This window comes from Eublepharis macularius, chromosome 5 (genome assembly GCF_028583425.1).
Source record: "Eublepharis macularius isolate TG4126 chromosome 5, MPM_Emac_v1.0, whole genome shotgun sequence".
NCBI classification, from domain to species: Eukaryota; Metazoa; Chordata; class Lepidosauria; order Squamata; family Eublepharidae; genus Eublepharis; species Eublepharis macularius.
In genome coordinates this window covers 142,794,452-142,816,028 of record NC_072794.1, presented here as the reverse complement: position 1 = coordinate 142,816,028, position 21,577 = coordinate 142,794,452, and the positions used below count along the sequence as shown (strand labels likewise).

The following is a 21,577-nucleotide window of genomic DNA, read 5'->3' as shown; positions in this document are numbered from 1 at the left end:
GAACTGAGTATAAATACTCCTAGTGCACTGATGAACTGCACAGGGAGGGAGAATGGGCACGAGCGCTCTGCCCCCCCCCCCTCCCCTTGCCTCCATGCAGTCGCCTGGTCTTCTGTGTTTAGGCAAGTGTGAAAGGAAAGATGTGGATTTCTATACCTCCCCATCCATGTCTGGTACCATTTTCTCTGTGTGGTTTTTTTTGTCAAGTTTTTTAAAAATGTAAGTAGTAGGTATATCACTATGGTGTTATAAAGTGATATACTACCAATAATTGCTTTTAAAAGATGCCAAAAAGCCTGGTTGGGTGGGAGGGGGAAGAAGGGGAGGTGGGAGAGAATATCCCTCCCCTGCACATCTTTATACAGAAGCACCACTGCTACTGTGAATGCCAGCAACAACAACTGCACTTATATACTGCTCTTCTAGATGGATTAATGCCTCGCTCAGAGCAGTGAACAAAGTCAGGGTTATTAATATTCCCACAATACAGCTGGGGCTGAGAGGACAGGCTTACCATAGGCCACCTGGAGAGTTCGTGGCAGTCGAACCAGTAGAGTGCTGCTTTGTAGCCCAACCACTTAACCACTATGCTACATCAATGAAAGCAGAACAGGGAACTGTTCCGATCTGAAAAAAACGCCCTCTCTCCTGTCTTGAACTACAACTATACAGTATAGTTGTAGTTTGCAGTGATTGTATGCATGCAGCTGGGTCAGCTAAAAGAATTTCAACAGCAGGTGTGCCGAGAGGAGAGCTGGTAGGGAAACAGACTAAAGCCTTTTCTCTCTTCATCATCTCATGGCATAAGCAGACGAATTACAGACTTGGGCTGCGCTCCCGTGTTTGTCTGAGCTGCTTTTATCCCACCAAAGGCTATTTAAGCAGCCTAGCTTTTTGCAAGATTATAATAATAGATAAGGAAGTCATGATGACTGGGTGGAAAGATTGGGGAGGGTTGGAATTACACCAAGAGTAGAAATTAACAGCACTTTCTTGCCCGAAGCCGTTGCCGCCTGCACCTGCTGCACTCAGCCAGCACATTCTCTTCCCAATTCAAACCACTAGATTCTAGGAGCACCCAGCCCACCGATACTGAACTGTGTTCCAAGTCAGCTGGATGTTGGTTATGCCCTTTTCAGTAAAGAGGAGGCGGCAGACTTTGTGCAAAACAGGGTGAAGTAGTCCTGTTACTCCTGCACATTGGATAGGCTGATTAACGCTGTTACATAATCGGAGCCATGGTGAATGAATGGCTAGTGCAATCTTAAATAGGCCAACACCCTCCTAAATCCATTGAAATCAATGAACTTACAAGGGCTCGAGTCTGCTGCAGGCTGTACTGTGAGTTTATGAAAAGCCCTGTAATGCTCTTTTCATCTCTTATATTGTGCGCATAAAAGCTGAGCTACACATCCTGCAAAGTCACAAGAGTGGCATTCTTCCAGGACTGTACAACTTCAGATTGCAAAAGAGAATTTCATTTCTAATTATCTGCTACCGAGGAAACTAACTGATACATTCAAACCTAGCCCTCTACTTAAAACATTAGTATGTGGAGGGAGCTTTTAAAATGTGTTTTCCCACCACTAACTCTCAGGATACTTCTATGCAGGGCTTTTTTTCAGGTGGAATGCTCCCAGGACCAATGATGTTACTTTGGGTCAGCTGGAACAAGGGGGGAGCTTTTAAAACTTTAAATTGCTCTTAGTGAAAATGGTCACATGGCTGGTGGCCCCGCCCCCTGATCTCCAGACAGAGGGGAGTTTAGATTGCCCTCCGAGCCACTCCATCTCCTCTGTCTGGAGATCAGGGGGTGGGGCCACCAGCCATTTGACCATTTTCACATGTGGTACCAGTGTCACCACCTCCCACCAAGAGTTGCCTCCTGTGCTGGCAACTCACTGCGTTCCACCACCTCTTTTCCCAGAAAAAAAGCCCTGCTTCTATGTGATTTGTTACAAATGTAGATCAGTCAAGTGGATTTCAAATGAAGACAGACAGAAGTATGGCCTCTTTAGGTACAGTATTTTCTATTGTGCTTCCTGTGAAGGCAAGTAAATTATTTCCCTATCAGGGTGCCTGAGACTGCCACAGAGAATACAGCTACAGCACTTGAGGAAGAAGACTCAAACACTTTTCTTGGGTGTCCTTACATGATTTTACTACTTATGGCATTTCAGGAGCAGAAAATACAGTGTTTAGGTACTCCTGTTCTTAAAAATATAGTATTTGTGGAAGCAGATGGAAGAATACATTCATATAGGCCAACAACTCTAAGGTAACGGTTTCCAAACTGACTCTTTGGCACCAATGTCTTAATAACACATAAAGAAGTATCTAACATGGTTTTGTTATATCCAGCTTTTCACTCATCCGAAGTATTAAAGGCTAAGAGTTTGTTTTGATCCACCTACCATTGGATTTATTTATTTAGATATTTGTTCTGCTCTTTTCTTCCCAAATGGGACCCAAAGCAGCTTACCATATCATTCTCCTCAATACCTTGTAAGGTTCGTTGGGCTGAGAGAAAGTGACCGACCCAAGGCCCCCTGGCGATCTTCCACAGCAGCATGGAATTGGGCCTTCCAAATCCAAGGCCAACATTCTAACTGCCGTACCACACTGGCTCTCACCTCCCCACCAAATCAGAAATGCACATTCTAAATCCATTTGCAGCAATATTTTGGAATATGCCACCTGTTTGAATACAAGGTAAGAATGCTCAGAACCAAAGAATTACACTTGTTTGTAAGGCCATCCAGCATCACAAGCACTTCCGGTTATGCTGCTCCCCACCCACCATCCTTAGTCCTCAGCTGAGGCATCAGTGATCGGAAGGGCTCTTACAGTTTGTGCCAATATCAATCAAATAGAAGATACACACCTGACATCCACCTTTCTCCTAAATGAAAGCATGAGGAGGCAGGATATGAGAGAGAGAGAGAGAGAGAGAGAAAAAGAGACAGGGCTTAGATTAAAAGAACTGCAGATTTAAGGTGCTATTCAAAAGTGAATGGAAGAACGCATGCATAAGGACCAATAGCCCTAAAGCAGTGGTTTTCAAATTATATTCCTAGGATCTATTGGTATTCCTCCAAGATTTCTTTGGAACATTTCTTGAGACAGTGGGAAAGCAGGTCTGGCGAGCGCTGCGCATGAACTAACAGTGCACCATAAAGTATGCATCAATGCCCAGGGACTCCCTGAGAGAAAATTCAATGCTAAAAATGGTGACTCTGAAAAGTAAGGACCATTTGGATACAACTGCCCCAAGGTCGTGCCTTTTCTCTGCCCACATCCTAGCAACAGGAGGAGGGGCAGAGCCAAGCCCTCAGTCAGTTTTTTTCCACTGAGGAGGAAAGAATGGCTTGCAGAATTCTGACAGCTAAGAGACAAGTGTTCCTTGGAAGTCCCTCTCTGTATCATTTGGAGAGGGCAGAAATTCAAGTCTGCTCACCCTAGGAGTCTCACCACATATCCAAATCCCTCTAATTGAAGGAATGAGCCCATGGGTAAGAAAAACTGACAGTTTTAGATTAAACCCATCTTAGTTGTGCACTAACCCTCTTTAAACTGGAAATCCCTTCACATGCCATGCCGGTCCAGCTTTCCATCTCTAACAAGAGTGTCTAGGAGAATCCCCAGCAAGGCATGACTGGGATAACCATCCCATCCCTCCTACCAATATGTTGTTTGTTCCCAGCATCTGGTAAGAGATAAATGGCATGTTCAAAGGAAGGGAGAGGAGATTAAAGTAACCTGTTTTTAAAGAAAGCAATAACCCACAGCCTGTCCTGAAGATTTCATTGTGCTAGAGGTTTCAGGCTTGGAGGGGGGGTAACCAATAGGCCAAAGAGGTGCTGAGATCGCTTACAGAGGAAAACGCAGTGCTGAGAGGACAGCAAGTGACTACAAAATATGCTTGCTAGAAGGAGGCAGAGGGAGGGTGCAGCATCTGCCACGAAGAATCCTCATCCATCTGCCTGGTCATATGGCAATAATATCAGTAATTGTTTACCAAGGGTTTTTTTGAAATGTGCTAAGTGCTCTACAATCTTCAACCTGCTGTCCGTGACCCCAGGAAGTAACACAATATTTCCCCCTGTCTATGATACAGGGATGTGGCAAACATTCCACCTTTCATTAGATTGTTCTCGTTCTTGAAAAGCACCATTGAGAACTAAATGTTCCCAGGCAAATTTTCCATGGGTAAAAATATCTCAGTGGAACGGATCATCCATGTAAGCTTCTTGTTCAGTATAATAGGTGTAGAGGTTGGATTCCGGGATGGTTAGGTTTTACAAAGTCCAACCATACGACAGAGGACCCATCCCATCAAGAGGTTTTTGCCCTTCCCTACACGGGTAGGCATCATTCTAGGAACCATCTCATAGAACGATGTTCCTTTGTCTGTCACCATGCTGCAATGGAGGTGCTTCAGTCCGGAACGAATAGCTGATGTTAGATACAGAAAGAATTTGGTGGAAAAGTTTTCGTTCGAAACTATAGAAGGAATCTTAGTTGAGAAACCAGACTTTAGACCTTGAAAGGTTCTCATACTGTTCTTCTACATCCACCCAAACCAGGTTTTGCACTGTGTCTAGCTGTTATCCAACTGTATCAGCCTGACTTCCTGGGCATCCAAACTCATTTCCACTGCCTGCTAGATCGTTAGGAAGAAAGTATGTGTGTGGTTGAATCATTTTCCAAATGCTGAAAACATTGCCATGGAACAGACTGAGAAGTTCAAATGGGCCTGGGAACAAGGCAAACTGAGTAACTTCTGCATTGCTTCATGTGGGCAGCTGTGTTCGTCTGCAGTAGAATAGCAGAATTTGAGTCCATTAGCAACTTAGAGACCAATAAGATTTTCAAGGTATAAGCTTTCACAGAGTCAAAGCTCCCTTCTTCAGATATGAGAAAGCTCTGACTCTGAAAAGCTTATACCATGAAAATCTTATTGGTCTCTAAGGTGCCACTGGACTCGAATCCTGCTGTTCTTCTGCATTGCTGCAAGCCGCTTCAGGGGCCACTCAGCTCAGACTCCATCAGCAGTGCTCAACAGTGAGCATGCTCTCATCCACTAACTCTGATAGCACTGGAGGAGGAGGCAGCTGGTGCATTAACATCAATCATTGTCACTACTGAAGGGTTTGAGCCAAGTGTCTTCTGCAGTACTGGGGAGCTTCTCAGGCTCAGCTCCTGGCTGCCAGCAGCAGCCCACTGAAAGCTTTCCCAGAAAGTTAAAGGGCCAGTCTGCAATTACCAAAGCACTGACTTATAGTCCCTTCCTGCCAGTGGTGACCGAATAAGTGAAACACAGCAAAGGACATACTGAACATAATGCCAGCACATCACACATCTTGTTTAATTAAACACCGCTGGGGGCAGAAGGCAACGACAGAGACACAGTGGTGTGGGGCGACTTCTCCTGCCCTTTAATGCATAGTTGGTCTCTAGGAAAAGAAGGCTGCTAGGTGGAGGCTTCTACCAAAACAGGATTCTATAATCTTTCATGAGCAGCTCTGAAAGCAAGGAGAAAGAGGAAGAAGTAACTGCAAGCTTACTTGTACTGTACAGTCTTTCCCAGCACCGGGAGATTACTTGAAAGGCAAAATAAGAAGCTGCTCTAAGCTAAGAAGTGCTCCTTGGAGGCTATGATCCCATGGAGGGTGGGGCACCCCAACTATATTGCACTCGTAAGACAACCATTACCCTTTAAGCCAAAGCTGCTCTTGGTTTGTTTAAAGCAACTCAACAGCGGCCGAAAACGATCTGAGAAAACAACAGCACATGCTTTCCTATATGAATAGCAGCAGCATACAACCAAAGAAAAGGTTCGCTATAATGGTTGTCGTATCCTTCACTTGGGGGGTCAAAGGTACTTACGTATTATTGAGGATTTGGAGGCGTTCCCCTTTCTTGAATGAAAGATCTGATTCCGTCCGGGACTCATAATCATAGAGGGCCACAAATGTGGTGACTCCACCTGCAAAGAAAACCAATTCAGATCAGTTCAATGGCCACACTATCTTCAATCTGAGGCCACTAGTATATCATAATGGCAAGCACGCACCACGCAAATTAAAGTGTTTAGTCATGTGCAGCCCTATGGTAACCCTTGGATTGTAGCATGTGTTGAGAATCATTGCAAACAAGTTTAGTTTTAAATCTGCTGTTTTTGAAAGGATCGTCTGTAGGTTTCGTTACAGACGAATAAATTTCACATAGATGAAAGACGCCAGGATTTTAACAATCTGCCCAAAGAACTGGAGTCATACTGACCAGCTAGAGCCCCACAGCGCTGAGGAGAGGTGACCATACTGGATGTATTGGAGCCCCCAAAGAGCTTAGTTTCCGGAGTGTTGCTGCCAACTAAACGATTGGGAGTTCGGACAGCATCTGGGACAGTGGTTTTGTTGGGTGTCTGTGATCCAGAACAACCACCATGGATATTCTCTGTGGATTCCAGGCTGCGTCTGCGCTGACTGGGGTCTTTGGGTTTGCTCTTGCTGCTCCCCATGATCCAAGCTGCAGGAGAAGAAAGTCACAAAAAGGTTAAGCTCAAGCTTCCTGCTCGCTAAGAAAGGAACCCACCAGCCAGTTTATAGTTTCTGAAAGAGACAAAATGTCCTCTTACTTTGGCACAAGCTTGAAAGATCAAAACATGCACATGAATACAGATGCAGCTGCCTTTTAACATTGATCTATCAAGGTCAGAATTGTCTACTCTGACTGGCAGATGCTCTCAAGGGTCACAGGTGGAGGTCTTCCACATCACCTGACCCTTTAAACGAGAGGTTCCAGACAGACTGAACCTGGGACATGCTGGAAGCATATCAGTCACTGTACCAACTGAGTCACAACCATTCTCCCAAGTTGAACAAGAAATAAAGTAAGATTAAAAGCAGATGCTGGTAGAATTCAAGGTTAATTCTAAGGCTGACTGTTTCACAGCCACCAAACGTCACCAGGCCAGCTAAGATGCATAGTTGGCCACAGGAAATATTGTTATTGCCTACTTCAGTACCTGCCTTTTTGAACTGCAGTGTTAGCCATTTTATGCCATCTTCAGCTGCTTGGAGGATGAATGGGACAATCTAGCCTAACCAACTAGTGCTGGGAAGCAAGTCCACAAAAGCAGTTGTCAGTAGCCCTGCTCACATGTTACAGTGAATGCATACAGATCCAGCATGTATATGTGTACATCTGTTTGTAAGAAAGAGCAACACATGTGTATTATGCAAATGACCCCAGTGTCCAGTACCTAGATAAATGTGGGCTTTGTATCACACAGTCTGCTGAACATGCATTGAATATACCCAGAGAATTACACAACACATTTTTTTTTAAAACCAAGTATACACTGTACACAGATTGTAGATATGTTCCTTTTACCTTGTAAACAGGCCTTGATTCTAGCCCCGTTCAGGCCACCCGTCCACACATTGACTCATCATGTGGGGAGGGAGAGTAGGCACAAGTGTGCTGGCCCCACTTCCCACCTCCTCTGAGTAGTCTGCATGGTGTGAACATGTGGAGGAAGTGTGTACATACGCCCCCTCCCCATAATCAATGATGCTGCTTTCTGAGCACAGCTGATCACAGGGAGGGTGTATGCCCACGGGCACTTCCTCCACATATTCACACCATGCTGACTTGGCAAATGAATGGAGGTGGGGGCCTGCACATTCGTGCCTGCTGTCCCTCCCTGCACTGTGATTCAGTGGATTATCTACACAGGGCTTCTGTTGCAACCAAATAGCTACATGTCTTGGGCTCTAACAGTTTTATGGTAGTGTATGCTTTCTTGGGCTAGAGTTCCCCTGGTCAGATGCATGAAATGTTATCAGTTGATCAGATGTTCTTATCTCACTTGGTAAACAGTTGACCTCTGCAGAACTATGGAACAGCCCTCTGCCAAGCTTTGTATTTCATGGCCTTTTGGCCCCACTGCTTGCAAACATTTCTTTCTGTGTGTTTACCCACTTGGCTGAGAGTGTAACAGGAAGGCAGCATCTCCTCTTGCGTATGCGCCTGCGATGAAGGTGCCACCTGCTTCGTTCACGAGATGAAGCACATATGAAAACCTAATACAGACAGTGGTTCATCAACCACTCACTGGCATGTGGTAAAGCTCACTTCTCTATGTAGCAAATGGTCCCTGTTCACTTCCCCATTAGCTGACCACCATGTGACAAACGTACACAACTAATTTTAAAAGTTTCCAAGTATCACTTTACATATTCAAAAAGCATGGACATCTGTGAGAAGGTCAAACCCAAATGGGCAATGTTAGCCATAATGAGGGACAATATTATAAGATGACACGCTAAACAATTTACTGAAAGCTAAAACCAAAAATATAATCAATGACTTAAATATCCACTCTGAAACAGCCACCATTTTGGTGCAAGATGGAACTACCACCACACTCTTCACAGCTATTCTCAGGAAGCAGGAGAAAGGAGGAGGAAAGGCAGGTGCCGCAGGTGCTTTGTAGGGAGAAGGTCCTGGCTTCAGCCTCTGGCATTTCCAGTTGAAGAATTTCAGACACCATATAAAGCAGCTTATTACATTCAAGGTGCTTTTTCAGATGTTCTGGGCCAAGGATGCAAACAGCTTTCAAGGTAGCATCAGTATCTTGAATTCAATCGGGAAATCTGTTGGCGCTTTCATAGCACCAACGTTCTACAAAATCTGTGCTATTAAGGCAGAAATAAATCACATGCTGCATTCTAGACCCAAACAGTCTTTAAGGACAGCCCTACTTAGAGAACATTTCAGTATCCCAGATGGGAATCAGCTTCGCACGGAGCTCATTCTGCCGGTTTGGGTCCCAAATCGGCCCCAAATGAAGTGCAGAAATGCTGCCGTGGGCGCAACAAGGTCACTTACGGAAGTGACATTGCCGCACTGGTAGGGAGCACACACACACACAGCATGCTCCTGAGGTACCTGCCAGTGGCAGGCAAGCTCTGGGAGCTTGCGCCATCCCGCTGATTGCCCAGTGATCAGCAGATGAAGGGGCAAATCCCCGGGAGTTTGCCCACCACCGGCGGACACCTGGGAACCCTATGTACCTGGCATACTCTCAACCTGAGCTTTTAGAAGAAGGCCTGATCTCAAGAATGCTCTCATATCTACAGGTCGAAGGCACTTCCTCCACTTTATCAATCTTACATACTGTGGAGCAAATCCATACAGTGAGTTTGAATTTATTCACCCTTAACCAAAGTTACAGATTTCAGACAGGCACTCAGGGATGACACTGCCTTTCCTGGTCCAGGTACAAAGGTGAAATAGCATACTGATGACAATCCACCTCAGAACTCCAGGCAATTTCCCTCAGAGGTCTCATATAAATGTTGAGAAAGTAGGACCTGGGAGCCCTAGGCTGAATCCACACTTACCGGAATAGCGCTAAACAGTCGGAATGATGGCGTCTTCCTGGCGCTTTTTCTGATGTCATCGCACCATGAGAGTGGCATCGTGGCGCGATGATGTCATAAAACATGCCAGGAAGACGCTATCATTCCAACTGTTTAGCACTATGCCAGTTAAGTGTGGATTTGGCCCTAGACTCAAATCCTGCTGTTCCACTGCAGACCAACAGGGCTACTACTTGAAACTAGTTTTAAAACTATAGCTCTTGGAGGACATCACAAGTGAACTATCCAGAGGGGCAATGATATTCCAAAACAATACTAGTATTAAGCATTAATACTGTATAGAATATTTTCTTGAAAATCCCTTACTTCAATAATGGGGGAATCGAACGGGAGGGCATGAAAGAGAAGTGAGATAGTATCAAGAGCACATTGTACTTTTTAAAAAACTGTGATTGATGATTCTGTTTAGCTGAGGAACTCTGAGGTCAGTGAGACAGTTAAAAGAACAATGAACCCAGCTAGACAGAGAGAACTGTTCTGTCTGGAGGATTTCAGACAAGAAGAAACGTGAGGCCCAGATGCTTCACTGCTCACACAATAGTCAGGCCCACAGGGACTGCGCTTCCTGAATGACATGACTACATGTCAGCACAATTGAAATTGTCACAGCAAGCTTCAAGAGGATTAGACAACTTCTGTGAGTGAAGCCAACACCAGCAGTCGGAGGCAACCATTTTCACACTTCAAGGAACTTAGATGATCACTACCTGGTGTTATAGCACCTCACTAACCCTTTACTGTAGAGTTTGAGCAACTGGAGATGATATTCATTTTCTTTCAGACTTCCCTTTTGAGAAAGAGGGTTGGGGGGAGGAAATTTTACCCTGCCTTTTCACATAACACAAGCCTCCAAGGTGTTTTTAGAAGCTTTCCATATAGATGAAACCAGGGCTTTTTTTCCTGGGAAAAGAGGTGGTGGAACTCAGTGGCCTCAGAGAAAATGGTCACATGGCTGGTGGCCCCGCCCCCTGATCTCCAGACAGAGGGGAGTTTAGATTGCCCTCCGTGCCAGTGATGTGGAGGATAATCTAAACTCCTCTCTGTCTGGAGATCTGGGGGCGGGGCCACCAGCCATGTGACCATTTTCAAGAGGTTCCGGAACTCCGTTCCACCGCGTTCCAGCTGAAAAAAAGCCCTGGATGGAACACATGAGAAATGCAAACGCCCTGGAGCACAGCAGCTCTCTCTCAGTACCACATTGTGGGGCTGCCCAGCAAAGTAAGCATGGAAGCATTAGGCTATGGAACTCCCAATTCCTATCCTAGACAAGAGGTCCAAAAAGACATAATTTCTGCATGCCTACTCTATACCCTTCCTATATAGACTCTGTGATGTAAATATACTACAGACTCTGCTGATAGAAACTGAAAAAAGATGATGTAACGTTAGCAAACCTTTACAGCTGCCACTCAGGGTTGGGAAATGCCTGGAGATTTGGGGGGTGGAGCCTGGGTACGGTCAGGTTGGAGGAAAAGAGGGACCTCAACAGGACATAACACCATACAGTTCACCCTCCAAAGCAGCCATTTTCTCCAGAGAAACTGATCTCTGTAATCTGGAGATCTGTTATAATTCTATCTCCACCCCTACCTGGAAGATGGCAACCTACCCTAAAGGCTTGGTACTAGTGCTTAGGAAAGAGATAAGGAGCTGTGTAATTTATTAATGTTGGATCCCCAGTGCGGTAAAATGCCATAGATTCCACCCTCCAAAGCAGCCATTTTCTCCAGGGAAACTGATCTCTCTCACCTGGAGAGCCATTGTAATTCCAGAAGATCCAACTTGGATATTGGCAACCTGAGCAGCCATTCTGCAAAAAGGCCTTTATATTTTATATTTTTGCTAAACCTGAGCTACCTAATTCAGATTTACAGTCTTGCTGGCCTTACTCTGCTCTCAAATTTATTCTATACTGTTATAAAGACACCTACAGTTGTGCCTTGAATTATAAAGCACATTTTAAAACTTTTAAAACTTTGTTCTTCAACTTCTTGATTTTACTTTCAAGTAGCAGCGATAGGTATGAGAAGGGGTTTCAAGGTCAGAGGAAGGAACTTAAATCTTCTTCCATGGGATTTTCAAAACTTGACAAGTATGAACATATGGTCCATTTAGTTCCATAATCACTATGTCTGGGAGACCAGCCGTTTTGGATACATGCCCACGAGGAGTTCAGGATTACGCCTGACTTAGCATCTTGTACTGCTATTCCTTCTCAGAAGGTTATAACCAAGAGTTAGTCAAGTGTACACTTCTCGGACAAACAGGGATGTGGAATCAAACTTCACTAATCAAACTCCAAACGGGATCTGTTCATTATCATGGTTGTTATACCAAACCAAAGCTTAAAAAATTAACAGCATTGGGTAATATTGGATGCAAAACAGAAATGTTCACTAAGTTGGGTTGCCAGATGGGGTCTGGAGGGAAGGAGGAAGCAGCACTAACTTTTTTTCTTACATTCTCACGTGCACACTCCTGTCCTGGCACAATGACTCTAATACCAGAAATGATATCATTGTGCCAACCCCACTTTGGGGTCCCTGGGCTGGCTGGCTGGCCCCTCCCAGGAGGATGGGGGCCCGGGCTGGCCGGCTAATCCCCCGGGCTGGTGGAGGCTCCTTGTAACTCCAGGCCAGGCGGCCAGGCTGGGGAATGGTGCTGCCTCTGGAAGCAGGAGGGGCTGGGAGGGGAGGGGCCAGCTTTCCGGTATTTGGGGAATGTTTCCCCTGGACAGTCCCAAAATATTGGACTGTCCTTGTGAAAACTGGCCACCTGGCAACCCTATCAGTAAGGCATGTTGATAAGAAGAATTGAGTATAATGGAACAGCTCAGAAAGATGCTTATATCAAGGATTGTATCTGTTGCAATGCTTATTGTATGCATCACCTTGCTTTTTTCTGCATTGTCTTCTACCTTTTCAAGACCCTTTCTGCATTATGGTATAGTCAAGTTGTGCCTTAGACAGGTTTATTTTTGTTTGCACTGTTTTCTAATTCTGTAATCCTAGTTCTATTGAATTGTTTATCAGCTGTTTAATGCTGCTTCATATAACGTTTTTTTGCTTTACATTTTGTAATAACTCAGCAACTATGTGACAGGGTCACTTACCAATCAACAGAGTCACACAATAACGTTGCACCATAGTGGATTGTGCTAATAGATTGGTCTTCACCAGTCTCTGGCTTGTAGAGAATACTTTGATTTGATTTTATATAAGCACAGTGGCTCCTGTTTGCTTACCATTCTCTTTTCTCCTATGCACTCATGTTCAGGGCAAACATTTTCCTTATACAATGAGGTCTACAAGCAGGAAGTGCTGCAAGTGGGATGGGGAGACAAATGCCAAGCACACACGCACCCCCCACCCGTGCAATAAGCAGCTATCATACTGTGTGGATGATCACTCCCATTCACGGACAATAGGATGAAACCCAAGGCATCAGTGAGAAGGAAGAATGCACGATCCTTCTGTTTCTTCAATGTCCTTTACAAGCAGCTATACAAACTTCTTTTCATGCATAAAGAAATGAGGGAGGGAGGAACATGGTTTTTTTAAAGACAGAGTGCAGAGACACACCCCTGTCACCTCCCATGCCACACCTGACTGTGCTCTCAGCCATTGCTTGAAGAAATTTTTGTACTGGACCTATGCTGGGCAGGGAGAAAAATGCTCCAAGTTCCACAGTGCAGCAGTGTTAGGCAGGTTTGGTTTCCCTTGCCCCAGCATTCCTTCCGGTTTTCATATATCCTCCATATATACTTTCAATGGGCATGGACATGGGTGAACCACAGAGCATTTCCTTTTCATATATTATTTATGTCCATGACCATCTTTCTTAGACTGAGGCAGACTTCTGGCAGCCCATTATGCCAGTGAGAATTTTAATTGCCTCTAAAATGGGGACCGTTTTTGCTATCTACATGAAATTCGCCAGGAAGGATCCCTTGGGCGGAAGGAAGTACAATCCCTGAGGTGCATCACAATTTGTGTGTGCATGTTTGTGTGTGTGTGAGAGAGAGAGAGAAAGAGAGAGAGAAAGAGAGAATCACAGCTTAAAATGTATTTGGTACTAAAGCCTATGGAAGTGAACAAAGAATAAATAAAACAAAACACAAATAATAGCTGTAATGAAAGAATAACAATTTTGACAACTAAAACCAGCAATAATTTTTTTTGGCATACATCCCTACTGACAAGGCCTAGCTTGGTGTTTTGCTCATATGTTTTCTAGATCTGGGTTCAGAAAAATGTAGAATACAAGAGCAGAAAGGAAGCATTTTAGGCCACCAAAAAGTACAGGCTCATTTCACCACTTCACTTGGTAACAAAACAAATCATGATGCTGAGTCAAAAACAGCCATAGGCCAGCTGAGGTAAATCGCTGGCAATGAAAAATCAAGTAAATGGAGAAATCTAGGACCTTTCTTGAACAACTGCTATTATGAAGATAAATCTGGCCGCAGTTGCATCAGCCTTAGTAACATTTGTATTAACTGACTTTATTACGCAGTACGTGGGGCAGCTTTTCGAAAATATCCAGAAACCACAATCAGTTCAAAATGTCTCAGTGAAAACCCTAATGGGATCTTGTTGTGGTTTTAATACTAAGTGAATATTGACTGTATGGTACTTATGATTGCATTTTATGTTTTATTATCATCTAGGGTCTGTACAACAATTAATTCTTAATCTTTAACCTCTTAAATGAGGGAATTTGTGGAATCCAGTCCTTGCTACGGTTGCTGTCTCATAGCCTAATATAATTTTGCTTGGCTACTGGGAGGGGGCAGTAGATTGTTTTTTCTCAGTAGCCAGTAAAGGTAACGGATTGATCCTGGCACTCCCTTACACTGCACAGATGAAGCTAAGACCAATTTCCAACTGCTTCCCTGTCTACTGCTGGATGAAAGCAACATTCTGTTTTTTTGCAAGTCTCAACTAGACATGGGCACAAACAGCATTACAAACGGAAAAAACCCATGAACAGCCTGTTCGCCTGTTTGCAAACAAGCCGGTTCGTGAGTCTCCATTCTAAACGAGTCAGCCTTTCGTCAAGTCAGACAGTCTGGGGCCTTTCAATCAATTCCCCAGGCAATGGCAGGGACTGAACTCTGTCTGAACTCCTTCTGGCTTTCCTTCTGGCTTTAACCCTTCAAAGTACTTCCAGCAGAGAGTCCCGTTTTTGCCACTGTGAAGAGAAAATGACAACAAAGGGGGAGACCCATGTATCATGCCTTTCTGGGGGTGCAATCTCTCTGAAACTTGGGGGGCCTTTGGAGGACAGTGAGGACTGTGTCCCCTGCAAATTTGGTGGGTATTGGACATTGGGAAGGTCAGATTGTGGGGTGTTTAAAGGTCTCAGCCCCTTGCCCATGGCAGGAAAGGGCCCTTTGAACTGGCAGGCGGCAGGGGGGAATTCCCCCTGCCACCTGCAGGCTGATAGTTTAAAGGGATCTTTAAGGGGCCACGAACAATGAACAACGGACATGTTTGTGAACAGGGTCATGTTTGTTGTTCGTTGTTCGTGGATGGCAACGAACAACGAACAGCTTGTTTGGGGTTTTTTTCCTGTTTATGCCCATGTCTAGTTCCAACTAGTGGTAGCAGGCCAAAGGGCTCCATGAAACTTCTCGTTGAGTGAATGTGAACTGGCTTTCAGTTTCTCTACAGAATTATGAACGCCACCCTTCAGAGATAATCACCACCCTGTTATTGTTTGTATGAATGCTGAATCATTTATATGACCAGTGAATCAAGAGCCCCTATTCTAGTCAGCAATTGCTCACACATTGAAAAAGATTCCAGTCACAAATCAAAGGCTGGTTCCAGACTTGGGTAGAAAATTTGAGGGGTGGGGACAGGCAATATCACTTCTGGCACATTGTTGCAATGCTGATGAACCCCCTTCATTTCCATCCTGCTAGCCTGTGAAGTGGAGACAGGGAATGGAGGGCCAATATTGGGACCTCTTCCCCATTCCAGACAGGTGTGTGAAAACATGCCCTTCGCATGATGGAAGCAGCACAGGAGTGGGTAGGAATGGCATCCATATGCCCATTCCCAGGTTTGCTGCTGCTGCCACCACCTGCTCCTCCTCTTTTCCTCTGTTGCACCTGTGAAAAAGCAGATGCTAATGCAATTTTTGCCAGGACTAGAATAGCTACCCACTTCCCCAAATCCCGGTGTAAAGATGTCTCCTCTGTAGAGATGGGAACGAACCAAAATACAAACCAAAATTAAGCACAAACCAGGCCCGTTCGTGGTTCGCGAACCAGCAGTTCATCAGATCCCATTTCTGACGAACTGCCACGAACTTTAGGCTGGTTCATTTTTTGGTTTGTCACTGCAGACAGCCTGGTGCCAATCAATCAGTTTCCTAGGAAACGGGATGGACTTCCTGCAGACCTTCTGCTGACCCAGAAGTGAACTTCCGCTGGCCCAGAAGTTACCTTCTTCTGGCGCGGAAGTGATTATTTTCTGACCTGAGTGTGACGTTTTCACAAACAAAATGAACTGGTTTGCAAACCAGAGGCAGGTTCATGAAAGTTTGTGGTTCGTGAAATTTGACGAACCACGAACCACATGGTTCGGGTTTTTTCCGGTTCATGCCCATCTCTACTCCTCTGTATAACAGCATTCCACACATGGAATCCACTTGCTGTAGGGATGTTCTTAATTGTGCAAGCAGTCTTCTCTCCACAACCATATAAACAACTGGCCTTGAACTATACAGTGCTTGGCCTTCACACTTCCTGCTCCTTCTTCCCCATCTCTTGTGTTTCGTACTTTCTGTTCTCTATACATTGCAAGCTATGATATGTTATAAAACCAAACCATATTAGATTGACCGGAACAGTTTGCAAAATCCACCTTCAGTTTGTTTAAACATGCTTGCAATTGATTTCACACCTGGTTTCTCTGTGAGGAGGATCAACATGAATATTTGACAGGATAGGATTTTCTCCTCAGAGCAACCCCTCCCCACCTGCACACACACACCTCTGTGCCAAGGTGAAAGAGAGCGCAGTCAAAAGCCACCAGCGTTTTCAACGGTTCTCTTCCGACTTATTAGACAGAGCATAAGAACGCAAGCCTTTCCTCAACTGGATTAGAAACGCAGGCAAGTCCAAACTGGCTGAGGCTTGAGTAAAGGGGCTTGCAGAGAGACAAGATTGTTCTGAGGCAATTTGTAAAAACAGGGTTTCTCACCTGTAACTGTTGATCGTCGAGTCTCTTCTGTGCAGACACACTTTGCGACTGCGCAGGCCAGCCGCGGAAAAGATTTTTCTAGCTTTTAGAAATGTGAAGGGGATGTTCGGATCCACCGCGCATGTGCGCCGGTGTTCCCGCCAATTTTGATTGCATATATATCCGAACGTCCCCGGCATTCCCTCAGTTCACCTGAGCCGCCGGAGAAAAACTCAGTTAACCAAGCACTCACAGCGGGGTAGGTGGGAGGGAATGTGTGTCTGCACAGAAGAGACTCGACGATCAACAGTTACAGGTGAGAAACCCTGTTTATCGTCTTCGTCCTTCTGTGCAGCCCCACATTGGGAGAATAACTAGCATCTCACCAATGGGGGCGGGTGTGAGTGTCTACTTGAACAAAGAATGCAGGACAGCCGTGCCAACAGCTGAGTCACGCCGTGCATTCACGTCCACAGAATAATGTTTGATGAAAGTGTCTGCAGTGGACCAGGTCGCAGCTTGGCAGACGTCCCGGAGCGGCACTCCTCACAGGAAGGCAGCAGAAGCAGCTTGCGCTCTAGTGGAATGAGCAGTAACCAACAAAGGGCATTGGACTCCAGCTTGCAGATAACAGAGTTTAATGGTAGACACAATCCAGCGAGAGATGGACTGGGCAGAAGCAGGTGAGCCCTTACGAGGCCCAGAGTAACACAAAAATAGGGCAGGAGACTTCCTGAAACATTTGGTGCGATGTAAATAAAACAATAAAGCACGTTTTACATCCAACGTGTGCAGTGCCCGTTCCCCTGGGGATGAGGGTGTTGGAAAAAAGGAAGGGAGAAACACCTTTTGCTGCAGGTGAAACTTTGAGACCACCTTGGGTAGAAACTCCATGCTAGTGTGAAGCATGACTGTACCAGGGAAAAACTGCAGGAAGGGAGGGTCACACCGCAGGGCAGACAACTCCCCAACACGCCTAGAGGACGTGACCGCCACCAGAAAGGCCACCTTTTGTGTGAGCAGAGGCAGGGGACAAGTGGACAAAGGCTCAAAGGGCCTGAGCATTAGTTGGGAGAGAACCAGGGACAGGCTCCACTGAGGGATGGGAGGGGCCCTAGGAGGGAAGGTCTTGAAGAGGCCCTTCAGGAACTGCTTGGAAAGCCAGTGGGTAAAAACGGTCTTTCCATCAATCTGCTCATGAAAAGCAGAGATTGTAGCCATGTGGACTTTAATGCTCGAGAAGGCTAGACCCTGCGAGCATAAATACAGGAGGTAGTCGAGAATCATAGGCAAAGGGCAATCAAAGGGAGAGACCCCTTTTGGGGCCAACCAGCGGGAAAACCGTGACCACTTCCTCTGGTAGGACAGCCTGGTAGACGGCTTCCGAGCATTCAGAATGACCTTAAGGACCTCCGAGGAGAGGCCTACTCCGGGGCGCACAGGAGCCAGGCAGCCAGACTCAGAACTACCACGTTGTGGTGCCTGACCCCCGTCCCTGACTAACAGGTCCGGGGCCGACGGCAGCGCCAGGCAGCGCCCCCGTGAAAGGGAGAGCAAGAGTGGGAACCAATCCTGGCGAGGCCACTGTGGGGCAATTAGGATACAGTTGGTGCTGAAGGCCCTGACCCTGGAGAGGACCTTGTGCATGAGCGGGAAGGGCGGGAAGGCATAAAAGAGCCCTGGGGACCAGGGTATCTGGAAGGCATCCCCTAGGGAGTGACGGCCAATTCCGGCCCGGGAGCAGAACAGCGAAGCCTGCTTGTTGTGGGCCGTGGCGAAGAGGTCGATCACCGGTGTACCCCATCTGCGGAAAACCTGGTTGAGGTAAGCCCTGTTGAGGGACCACTCGTGCTGAGGCAGAAACACCCTGCTCAACGTGTCTGCTGCGGTGTTGAGCTCCCCAGCAATGTGCACGGCCTTGGGAAGGACGTTGTTGACCATGGCCCATTTCCAAAGAGTCGTCGCTTCCCTGCAGAGCTTGAGCGAGACCGTTCCTCCCTGCTTGTTGAGGTAATAGCAGGCCGTGGTATTGTCCGACAGGACCTGAACCCTCCTGTTCCGAATGACATCTGCAAAAGAAGCAAGGGAGTAACGGATCGCTCTAAGCTCTAAGAGGTTGATGTGCATGGCTGCCTCAGTAGGGGACCAGATACCTTGGGCTGAGAGCCGCCCACAGCGCCCTCCCCATCCCAAGTTGGAGGCGTCAGTAAAGACAGTGACCTCTGCCAGAAAGGGGCCAAAAGGGCATCCCTTGGACAGGTTTTCAGGGACAGTCCACCAGGTCAGAGAGCGCTGCACCACCCTGGAGATGGAGAATCTCTGGTGCTGTCCCATAGTGAGGGGGTTATACCTCCGGACAAACCAGTTTTGCAGAGGCCTCATATGCAGGCGTGCAAAGAAAACCACCCCTGTGGAGGAGGCCATAAGGCCAAGCAAGGTTTGGATCAAAAGGGCAGTTTGATACCGGTTGTGCAGAAAGTGACGGGCCAAAGAGGAAAGCCTGGACAAGCGATCCGGGGGCAGGTAGGCTCTGCCCTGCAGTGAATCGAAGTGAAACCCAATAAACCTAATGGCCGTGCCCGGAGTCAGGACAGACTTATCCCCGTTAACCACTAAGCCCAACCTTGCCAGCACAGACAAAGTGAGGGCAATATGGGCCTGGAGAGAGTCAGCAGAGGGTCCCACCAGGAGCCAGTCATCCAGGTATGGGTAGATAAAGCATCCCCTGGACCGTAGATATGCCACCACGGTGGCCATGCACTTCGTGAAGACCCTGGGTGCAGAGGCCAGCCCAAAGGGCAACACCGTATACTCATACACAGAACCCCCATAGACAAACCGTAGGTATTTTCTGTGGCTTTCGAAAATGGAGATGTGGAAGTAGGTGTCTTTCAAGTCTAGAATAGCTAACCAGACGCCCACCTCTAGGAGCTCTATGACCCGTGCCAGGGTCAGCATCCGAAATTTCTCAACCTTTAAATAGCTGTTGAGGCCACTAAGGTCCAAAATGGGCCGGGAACCTCCATCCTTCTTATCCACAAGGAAGTACCTCGAGTAAAATCCCCAAGGGGAAGTAGCGACATTGACCACCCGGACAGCACCTTTGTTCACCAACTCTATAACATTATTGTGTAACACAACATCACAACATGGAGAACAACGGGGGGGGGGGGGAGAGAAAGGGGACGTGCATCAGCAAATAACAATTTGTAACCATGGGCCACAATAGACAGGACCCAAGTGTCAGAGGTAACAAGTTGCCAACAGGGCAAAAAAGGCCGAAGCCTGTCCAGGAACCGGGCAGTAGAGGGAGTGTCCCCAGAGGCCAACAGGGGAGCGTCCAGGCTCAGTCAGAAGACGGAAGGCTTCTGCACGGAGGTCGATGGCTTAGGTGAGGAGGGTTGCTGCCTGCCCTTGGATCGGCCGGAGCGCCTGGAAGAGTGACGCTGTTGGGCCGAGTAGGATCGGTGGCCGTAGGACTGGCCCGAGAAGAAACGCCCCTGACGCTGCTGATAAGGCTGATAGGGGGTCTGATAGGATCGGAACCGACCGTAACGATACCTCGGACCCGACGGCTGAGCAGAAGGGGCGACTCCCAGGGACTTGGCTGTTTGCTGGTTTTTCTTCATCAGGGAGAGGGATTCATCCGTCTTCTCCGAGAAGAGCTGGGGACCTTCGAACGGGAAATCCTCCACCTTCGCCTTCTTCTCAGGCGGCAGAGCCGTGGACCGGAGCCAGGTGTGTCGACACAGGACCACCAAAGTCACCATCGCTCGCGCCGCAGAGTCGGCGGCGTCCTTGCTAGCTGTCATCTGCTGCTTCGACAGCTTCATGGCCTCGGCTTGAAGGGCCTTAACCAGGTGGCGGCGATCCTCCGGGAGGTCGGAGAGGTAAGAGGACAGCCTCTTCCACAAGAACAAATTATAGGATCCCATTATAGCTTGGAAATTTGCTATACGGAATCCCAAGGACGCGGACGAATAGAGCTTCCTGCCCATGCCATCCAGCTTCCTGCCTTCCCGGTCTGCCGGAGCCGAAGAGGAACCGTATCGGAACCGAGCCTGACCTTCCTCCGCTACGATGGAAGAGGGCTTAGGGTGAGAGAAGAGGTACGGGCAGTCATCCTGCTTCAGGCGGTAGTACCTCTCGACCTTCTTTGCCGTCGGTGGCAGGGACGCTGGCGTCTGCCAGAGTGCAAGAGCATTGTCGACAAAGTCCTCCACCGGAGGGAACGCCACCGATGCGGGGGACCCGGAATACAACGCCTCCAGCAGCTTGCTCTTGGGCTTGGAGGTCGTGGAGGCAACGTCTATCTCCTGTCCAGCGGCCATCCTCACCATCTGTTCGGCGAACATTCTGTAGTCGTCATTTGGGGACGATGAACGGAGCTCACCCACGGTGTCATCTGGGGAAGGGTCAGAAGCCACATCTGAAGAATATTCCGACGGGGAAGCCAGGCCCTCTTCATCCTCGGAATCGGAAAACTCTGCCGGGGTTTGCGTTGGAACCGAAGTCTGGCGATCGACCGGGGCCGATGGACAAGGCGCAGGAACCGAGGGATGGAGTAGCACTCCAGCTGCAGGAGGAGCAGGCGCAGGGTGCACGATCAGCTGAGCCGGAACGGAAGGCTGTGGAGCCGAAGGGTGTTGCAGGAAGGGCACGGACTGCTGGAACCAGGCCACGAAATCCTGCCAAGAGGTCATGTTCCCTATCCCTGGGACAGGCTGCCAAGGAGGGAGAGGAGCAGGCACCGGGGAAGGCCAGCGAAACGGCGCCGGAACCGACGAGGTAGGCTGCAGCGGAAGGGAGGCCTCCGAAGGCGCCGGGGCGGACGGCAGGGAACGTTTGAACGACTGAAACGGTTCCGGGAAAGGCGGGGGAACGGCATGAAGTCCCCCGAAACCGATGGAGGAGGCGTGCAAGGCGGTGACG

The 21,577-nt window shown here is 47.5% G+C and overlaps 1 protein-coding gene across 1 annotated transcript in view; it reads right to left on the bottom strand.

The window, feature by feature from the left end:
* SRC (SRC proto-oncogene, non-receptor tyrosine kinase) overlaps positions 1-21,577 on the bottom strand; it is a 123,837-nt gene that overhangs the window by 42,209 nt on the left and 60,051 nt on the right. The window contains exons 3-4 of the mRNA XM_054979807.1: positions 6,286-6,531; positions 5,890-5,989 (exon numbers count right to left, since the gene is read on the bottom strand). Coding sequence (XP_054835782.1) covers positions 5,890-5,989; positions 6,286-6,523 — 338 coding nt within the window. The 5' untranslated portion in view covers positions 6,524-6,531. The remainder of the gene's footprint in view (positions 1-5,889; positions 5,990-6,285; positions 6,532-21,577) is intronic.